We start from the raw sequence: 8,954 nt of genomic DNA, 5'->3' as shown, positions 1-8,954 counted from the left end.
TTAAGTACCTGGACCAGCACTACCCGTCCCGTTTGGCCACGCCCCCACACAGGCCACGCCCCCTCTCTGCTATAGGTCAGGCTGGTTTGTATGTCTCTTGTGATTTTAACAGCAGTTTCTGCTGAGTCTTGGGATATCGGCCCTAGTACTCAGCCTCGCCTCTTTCTCGGCCTCAGTTTCCCCGTTTATTACCGGCTTCAGTGTGGACCACTCTTTGTGTGAGTGGTGTATGTTATGTCTTTGAGCGGCTAAGCATGGTGTGTGTGGGAAGCAGTCAACATCAGGCGTCTTTCTCCTTCAATCTCCGCCTCATTTTTTTTCATCTTTTCCGAAATTTCCTTTAAAGATTATTTTTAATTATGTAGATGGGGGGTATGCACGAAAATGCAGATTCCTATGGGGCCGGAGACATAGGATCCCCTGGAAGCTGGAGTTACAGGCGGTTTTGAGACACCCATTTGTGGGTGCTAGAAACCAAGCTCAGGTCCTCTCCAAGAAGAGTAAGTGCTCTTGACTGCTGAGCCATCTCTCCAGCCCCTCAAATTATTATTGTTGTTGTTGTTGGTTTTTAATTTTTTAGATGTATCTGTTTACCGATTTGTGTGTGAATGTTTTGCCTACAAGCGTGTGTATGCACCATATGCTTGTCCTAGTTGGATTGCCTGGAACTGGGGGTATGGATGGTTGTGAGCCAAGTATGAACCGGAGTCTTTAGCAAGAGCGATAAAAAAAACATGGGCTCTGCATCCCTGAGCTCTCTCTGGCCCATTCACCCCCTCTTTTGGTTTTGGTTTTGGGCTTGGTTGATTTTTTTTGTTGTTGTTGTTTCATTTTGTTTTGAGCTGGTATGGAGCTCAACATGATCAGGCTGCCCTCCAACTCTTAAATATCCACATGCCTCAGCATCCTGAGTGCTAGGGAGATGGCTCATCGGATAAGAGCCCGGGCTGCTCTTCCAGCAGTCCTGAGTTCACTCCCAGCAACCACGTGGTGGCTCACAACCATCTGTAATAGAATCAGAATCCCCCTGGTGTGCAAGACAGAGCACTCATATACATGAATAAATGAATCTTTACAAAAAGGTGTGCACCTCCATGCCTGGATTATTTTATTCATTTTTATTTCGTGTATGAGTGTACTGCGCACACACTCGCACATACACGTGCCTCATGTGCATGCTTGGTACCCTGGTGGGCCAGAAGATAAGATCTGTTCCCTGGAACTCTTACTGCTGCTGTTCACAAATACCTTGATGACTTAAAACAACACTCATTTTTATATCACAGTTGTGAAAGACAGGAGTCTAAAATGACTATTTCTGAGCTGAAGTCAAGGTGAGGACAGGAGCCCTTCAGGCCTCTGCTGCAAAGCTGTTTTCCATCCTTTTAACAGCTTCTAGAAACCACCCTAATTTATTCACCTGTGGCCACATCCCTCCAGCCTCTCCTTGCATCTTCTCTCGTCTCCTTGCCTGACTCTCATCCTCCACCATTCTTCTTACAAGGAGCCTGTGATTATGAGGGACCCACACCCACCAGGATGTTCTCTTTGCCTCAAGATCCTTAACCAAGAGCGGGGTGTGGTAGCACACACTTTAAACTCAGCACTCAGGATGCAGTCAGACATCTGTGAGTTTGAGGATAGCCTTATCTATTTAGCAAGTCCCAGGCCAACCAAGGCCTTCTAGTAAAACCCTCTCGCCACCCCCCCCCAAAAAAAATCCTTAACTGAATCTCATCTTCAAAGTTTCCTTTGGCATATAAGGTCACATATTCAGAGGTTCTGGGAATTAGAACTAGAATGTATGAGTCTATGTATAATATATATGTATGTATGTATATATAATGATATATGCTGTCACATAGTATAAATGTACATATGGCATATTTATATGTATATATGAATATTATACACACACATCATGATGGTAGCCTAGATGAAAGCTCCCGTACATTCTATGAAAGTTACAATATGATACATAGATATCCTATGAAAACTTTACAATAATCTGTAAGGAATGTAATCGTATAACTTTGCCATCTCTACTGAGACACTCCAGGGCAAAAGGAGTCCTATTAATTAACAATAGCATATACCTGTAATCACAGTACTTGAGACAAAGAGGAGTTCAAGGTCAGCCCCAGCTATATAGCAAGTTCAAGACCGTCTGGGCTACATGAGATCCTGTTTTGAAAAGGAAAACAGAGAATGGGGTTAGGGAGAGAGCTCAGTTAGTAAATAAAACACTTGCTGCACATGCTGAAGGACGAGAGTTTGATCTCTGGCACCCACAGGGTGGCTGTGGTGGTGCATGCTTGTGATCCCAGAGATGGAGAGGTGGAAACCAGAAGATCCCTGGGATGCAGTAGCCATCCTGTATAACCTAATTGGCAAGTTGGTGCTGAAAAGATGCCTCAGTAGTTAAGAGCACTGACTGCTCTTCCAGAGACCTGAGTTCAATTCCCAGCAACCACATGGTGGCTCACAACCATCTATAATGGGATGTGATGCCCTCTTCTGGCGTGCAGGTTTACATGCAGATAGAGCACTCATACATTTTTAAAAAAAAGTTTTAAATGAAAAATCAGTCCAGGTGGTGGCAGCATATGCCTTTAATCCCAGCACTTAGAGGCAGAGAAGGGCAGATCTGAGTTCAAGACCAGCCTGGTCTACAGAGTGAGTTTCAGCCTGGTCTACACAGAGAAACCCTGTCTCAAAAAAACAAACAAATCAAAAAATCTTTTTTTTTAAAAGATTTGTTTATTTATTATGTATACAGAAGAGGGCACCAGATCTCATTACAGATGGTTGTCAGCCACCGTGTGGGTGCTGGGAATTGAACTCAAGACCTCTGGAAGAGCAGTCGGTGCTCTTAACCTCTGAGCCATCTCTCCAGCCCAAATCAAAAATCTTAAAACAAAAACAAAAACAAACAAACAAAAACCACAAGGTAGACAATTCCTGAGGAATTAAGCACATGTGTGTATTCACATCTGCACACACACACACACACATACAAATAGTAAATTACAGAACAGATGTGGGGAGAATACATTATACGCATGTATGAAATTTTCAAAATGCAATTTATGTTTTTAAAAGAGATGAAAGCTTATAATAATTACAGAAGACCAGGCATAAACCAAAGACATATGATGACCAGTTTCTAAAGCCCTAGACAGCTGCCTTCTTGCCTTCCTCCTTGCCTTTGGTCACTCACCTCTGGACACTCTGGCCTCTTCAGTGTCATTGGGCATGACCCGCATACTCCTGCCTCAGGACCTCTGCGCTTGCTCTTTCTCTGCCTAGACGACTCCCCGTCTTTTTTTTTTTAACTTTTTTTTTTTTAATTTATTTATTATTATGTACACAGTGTTCTGCCTGCATGCCAGAAGAGGGCGCCAGATCTCATTACAAGTGGTTGTGAGCCACCATGTGGTTGCTGGGAATTGAACTCAGGACCTCTGGAAGAACAGCCAGCGCTCTTATCCACTGAGCCATCTCTCCAGCCCCGACTCCCCGTCTTTTGTCTGTATGATTCACTTTACTTCCTAGCCATCCTATCTAAATTCATACCGATTTCTAGAAACACTTCCCAGGAGAAATGTCTTGGTGATTAAGAGCGCTTGCTCTTCAAAGACCAGAGTTCATAAGCAGAGCAGTGGTGGTGCACGCCTTCAAGCCCATCACTTGGGAGGCAGAGGCAGGCAGATCTCTGTGAGTTCAAGGCCAGCCTGGTCTACACAGAGCTACACAGAGAAACTCTCTCTCTCTCTCTCTCTCTCTCTCTCTCTCTCTCTCTCTCTCTCTCTGTCACACACACACACACACACACACACACACACACACACACACGACCTGAGTTCAGTTCCCAGCACCTGCCGCCAACCGCAGGAAAATGTAATGGAATTCAGCTACTATCACAAAAGCTACTACTTGGAAAAGTCTCTGGGCAGTTCACAACTACCTGTAACTGCAGCTCCAGGGGGTCCAACAACTTCTCCTGACTTCCAAGGACACCCTAATGCACATGCTCATACACACACACCCATAACTAAAATCCTAAGAAAGGAAGCATTTCCTCACCCTTAGTCATGTCCTCAGCACAAACCAGGACTGTCTAAAACAGCTAACAACTTCTTTGCCCTGTTCATCAGCTACCCTCTCTGCTATCACGGAAATCCCATAGGTTGAGGAGTTTTGTTGATTTAGCACTCTGCCACATCCTTACCACTCAGAACACTACGTGGTTCAGATGTGATGTTCTATAAAGATTGCTAGAATGAAGGTTGTTGAACAGGCTTGCCATTTCAAGAGCGCATCAAGTTTCGTGGGTGCACCCTATGAGAAACTTGGGGATCATATGGGTGTCTAGCAGCTTTGGGAACCTGACATAGGGAAGGCTGTGGCTTGTGCGGAAGTCCAATAAAGACTGGATTCCATATGGTGAATGCAGATCAATGGTGCCCCCACTGGAGCATATGGATTATACTGGGGCCCATGCGAAGGTTAGGAGTTAACAACAAGCAAGACTACAAGCACAGACTGCATCGGGATCTATCTACCTACCTATCTAGATATATGAAACATTAGGGCTGGAGACGTGGCTCAGTGGTTAAGAGCACTGCTGCTCTTCCAGAGGACCTGGGTTCAATTCCCAGCACCCACATGGCAGCTCACACCTGTCTGTGACTCCATGTCCAGGGTTTCTGACACCCTCATACAGACACACATGCAGGCAAAACATCAATGCATACAAAATAAACCTAAATTAATATTTGAGCAAGATGTGGTGGTGCACGCCTTTAATTCCAGCACTCGGGAGACAGAGGCAGGTGGATCTCTGAGTTTGAGGCCAGCCTGGTCTTCGTAGTGAGTTCCAGGACAGCTACACAGAGAAACTTTGTGTCAAAAAGCAAAACAAAAAAATTGTTTATGTGCGTGGGTGTTTGGCTGTGAGTGTGTCTGTGTACCGCATGTGTACTTGGTGCCCTGCAGCGAGTCCCCTGGAATTGGAGTTACATATGGCCGTGAACTGCCATATGAGTGCTGAGACTCAAACCTGGGTCGTCTGGAAGCAGCCTAGTGCTCTTAACTGCTGAATCATCTCTCCAGGGCTGTAATCCCACACTTGAGAGGCAGAGAGAGGAAGGAGGATCAAAAGTTCAAGGTCATCTTCAACCACATAATTTGAAATCAGCCTAGGCTAGACGTTGTCTTAAAACAACAATAACAGGACATGGAGCTCTGATAATGGTGGGAACGTGGACTTTGCCCCAGGAGTACAGTGTTGACCTCGGAGGACATAGAGAATAGATCGCACTTGCTCTACAACTCCCTGAAGCCCTTCCTCCTTTATCCTCTGCCTGACCCCAAACACACACAGCCTGCAGTCTGTTCCCATCTAAGCCCAGCAGCTTCCCCCTCCTCCTGCGAATATCTGGACCGTGACAGTCCTTGTTTTTCTTTGTCCCCTCTCTCTCTGCATCTTCCTTAGCATTTCTCGGTCCCCTCATCCCATCTGGTTGTTTTGGTCCTCCCTGTCTCCTATCCCTGCCTGACCCTTTCGGCTCTTTTTTTTTTTTTCGGGGGGTGGGGGCGTCTCACGTAGTCCAGGCTGTCCTCAAACGCACTATAAAGCCGGGGTGGCCTTGAACTCCTAATCCTCCCTCCCTCCTTTTCTCTTTCTGTCTCTCTCTGTCTTCCGCGCCCTGTCTCTGCTACCCTGCATCGTCCCATCTATTAATATATGTCAGACTACCCTTTGTGCCTCCATCACTGCCTGTCTCCTGGTCCTGTATCTCTCTCCATCCTTCCGGGCATCCCTCTCTCCTCCAGCATCCTTTTCCTCCAGCATCCCTCCACCCATCCCAGCATCTTCCCACCTCCTCTCCATCAGTCCAGCGTCCAGGCCCGCCCCCTGCCACTCCCCCTCCTCTCTCCGAAAGGGTTAACCGTGGGGAAGGGCCGGGAGTCCCCGGATGGTGATGTCAGCGTGCCGGAGAGAAAGGACGAGGTGGCGGGGGGGAGGCGGAGAGGAGGAGGAGGCGGAGGAGAGAGGGCGCGTGGGGGGGCGGGGGGGATCTCGGCCTGCAGCATCCGCCGGCCCCGCACTTCAGACCCCCCCTGCAGGGGGAGGCACAGGAAGGGGGGGGCCGGCCAGGGTCGGGCTGGGGAGGGGGGGCCGCGCAGCCCCCCCGGCCATGCTGACTCCAGGGGCCTGACCCCCCCGGCAGCCCCCCCTCCCCCAGCTCTGCGGCCCACCGACTGGGGGGGCCAGCCCAGCCCCCTGGGGACCCCCGGAGAAGTGGGGAACAACCGGGGGGGCCGGGACGGAGGTGTCGCCGGCCCCCACCGGAGGAACGGGGCCACGGGCCGCAGGGGGGGCGGCCGGGGGACCGGTCGGGCCGGGACCAAGGGCACCATGTCGTCCGGGTCCAAGGAGGGTGGCGGGGGCTCCCCCGCCTACCACCTCCCACACCCACACCCACCCCAGCACGCCCAATATGTGGGCCCCTATCGGCTGGAGAAGACGCTGGGCAAAGGACAGACAGGTGAGCCTGGAATCTAAGCGGACACCTGGGGCGGGGGCGGGGTGCAGGAGGGGGCAGAAGGCGGGACCACGGGTATTTAAAGGGCAGACCCCGGGGTCCCTCATGGAAAAGGGGCTTGGGTCCTGAGTTCCAAGTGCCCGCGGTGTACGGATGTAGGGACTCTGACTCTGGGGCCTCGAGAGGGCAGGGGTCTGGGACTTCTGGGTCCGAGGGAGAAGTAGGGGTCCGGACTCCTGTGGCTCAAATAACCCGGTTGGGGCAGATGTTGGAGGGGCTCCAGGAGCAGTGGGGAAGTAGGCCCGCTGCGGGTGTGGGGCCCCGGCTGATTCTGCAAGCTGAGGCAGGCGGGTGCTGCTGCAGTGCAGCCGCAGGCAGGGTGGAGGTGCGGGCAGGGTGGAGGTGCGTCCATCCTGAGAGAGGCTGCTTTCCTGTCCCTCTCCTCCAGCTCAAAAGGGGCCACCTGCGCTCGGGGCAGCAAGCTGGAGCCCTGGGGTGTGAGGTCGACCGCATTCTCCCCATTCTGCACAGTGTGGAAACAGGATGGAGAGGCGGGCTCTAGGAAGCTCAGCTCCCAGGAGTGGCCCTGGAAAGCAGGGTTGTGTTTGATTGTTGCTAAATGCTGACTGTGGCCACAACCACCTCCTTCTGGGTGGTGGGTGGAGGTGAACTAGGAGCCGACCTCCGGTGTTCCAGGCTGTGCGTCCCAGGTCCCTATGAAGCTGAGCTCCAGGCCTGAGATAGGAAGGGGAAGTCAGACTGTACATCTTGGTAGTACGAGTGTGAAGTGTTGTTGACCTCAATTCATGAACTATGGAAGGAGGAGAGGTCAGGAGCCTGGACTGCTGAGTCTGAGGGAGGAGGGCTGGGGCCAAGACTCCTGGGACTGAGAAGGTGGTACATATCCGATCTCTGGTTGCTTAAGTCGTTGAGTTAAGGACTCCCAGGAATAGGTAGGGTTTCCTGAGTGGGGTGGTCGGGCTTGGAATTTGCTTGCTGTTGACCATGGCAGCTACTTTTTAAGAGTTAAAAAAAGATAATTGAAGGTTTGGGGTTTGGAAGGAGGTGAGGATGGGAAGGCTTGGGAAAGAAGAAAACTTGAGGGTGTATTCTTTGTGAGATGATGGGGTTTCTGAAGTCTGAAAGGCAGAGATTGCAAGGGAGTGATGGGTTGGTTGAGAGAGCAAGGAGACAGATTGGGAGAAAGAAAATCTGGAAAGAGGAAGTTGGGCCAGGGAGTCAGAGTGAAAGCTGGGGAAGAGGGGCAGAGGGCGGACAGTCAGCCGGAAGGAGGGGGATTGGGGAGTGATGGACAACTTAAGAGCTGGGAGGAGACCCAGGAGAACACTCCATATTTATTTTACATCTGACCTCCAGGGCTGGTTAAACTTGGGGTCCACTGCATCACGGGCCAGAAGGTTGCCGTCAAGATCGTGAACAGGGAGAAGTTGTCAGAGTCGGTGCTGATGAAGGTGCGTGTGCATAAGAATGTGTATGTGGCCGGAGTACCCTTTGGTGCTGAGGGTACGGTAGAGAGGTCGTGCTGACCCCTTCTCTTGTGTCCGTGCCCCTCAGGTGGAGCGGGAGATCGCCATCCTGAAGCTCATTGAACACCCGCACGTGCTCAAGCTCCATGACGTCTACGAGAACAAGAAATATTTGTAGGTATTTATAGACGCCCAGCCCCTCCATTCTCCCTCCCCATGTTATTTATTATTCCAGAAACAGGACCTAATGTAGCTCATAGAGTGCTTCTGTAGAATGCAGGAAGCCCTGAGTTCGACCCCCAGCACCGCATAAACTGGATGTGACAGCACACGTGTGTAATCTCAGCTCTAGTGAGGTGAGGCAGGAGTATCAGAAGTTCAAGGTCGTCCTCAGCTACATAGCTGTGTTGGAGGCCAGTATGAGCTACACGTGACCTGGGCCAGTCCCTTCCCTTGCTTACAGGAACACCTGCAATTCACACTCCGGCCTGATGTAGGACCAGAGTGGCCCTGAGTGGGGACAGAGGCGGAGCCTCTCACTACTGTCTTCCTGCCTCAGCCTCCTAAGTAAATGAGATTACCAGCCTGCACCAAGCCCAGCTAACTGCCTCTTCCTCCCCGAGGCAGTTAGGGTTAGCCTAGTAAAGCCTGAAGGATCCTTCCAGATTCCCACTCTGGGACATCTGAGATCTGTCCTACCCTGGCATCACTTCCGATACCAGGGCTGGCCACCCCGACAATGGACCTCCTCTGGGAGTCCTGAGTCAGTATCACAAACTCCTTTACCATCCAGTTAAGATGCGGGTGGGGGTGGGGGGTCAGCTGTCTGGGCATCAGAGAATGACTCTTTGTCCAGACTCTGGTGGCCCAGAGAACAGCTGGACTGGACAACAGGAGAGGGGACAGGCCTCACGCT

At 50.8% G+C, this 8,954-nt stretch overlaps 1 protein-coding gene across 3 annotated transcripts in view; it reads left to right on the top strand.

Annotated features, from left to right (window-relative positions):
* Positions 1–8,954, top strand: part of Brsk1 (BR serine/threonine kinase 1) — a 33,069-nt gene that overhangs the window by 411 nt on the left and 23,704 nt on the right. Inside the window, exons 1-3 of one of the 3 annotated variants that reach the window (XM_059281983.1) lie at positions 6,223–6,554; positions 7,929–8,023; positions 8,127–8,212. In XM_059281983.1, coding sequence (XP_059137966.1) covers positions 6,425–6,554; positions 7,929–8,023; positions 8,127–8,212 — 311 coding nt within the window. In that variant the 5' untranslated portion in view covers positions 6,223–6,424. Of the gene's footprint in view, positions 1–6,222; positions 6,555–7,928; positions 8,024–8,126; positions 8,217–8,954 lie in introns of those variants that run through there. The other 2 variants (XM_059281992.1, XM_059282000.1) reach the window with 2 other exon arrangements.

The sequence above is a fragment of the Peromyscus eremicus genome, chromosome 1, assembly GCF_949786415.1.
Source record: "Peromyscus eremicus chromosome 1, PerEre_H2_v1, whole genome shotgun sequence".
NCBI classification, from domain to species: Eukaryota; Metazoa; Chordata; class Mammalia; order Rodentia; family Cricetidae; genus Peromyscus; species Peromyscus eremicus.
This window is presented reverse-complemented; position numbering and strand designations above follow the sequence as displayed.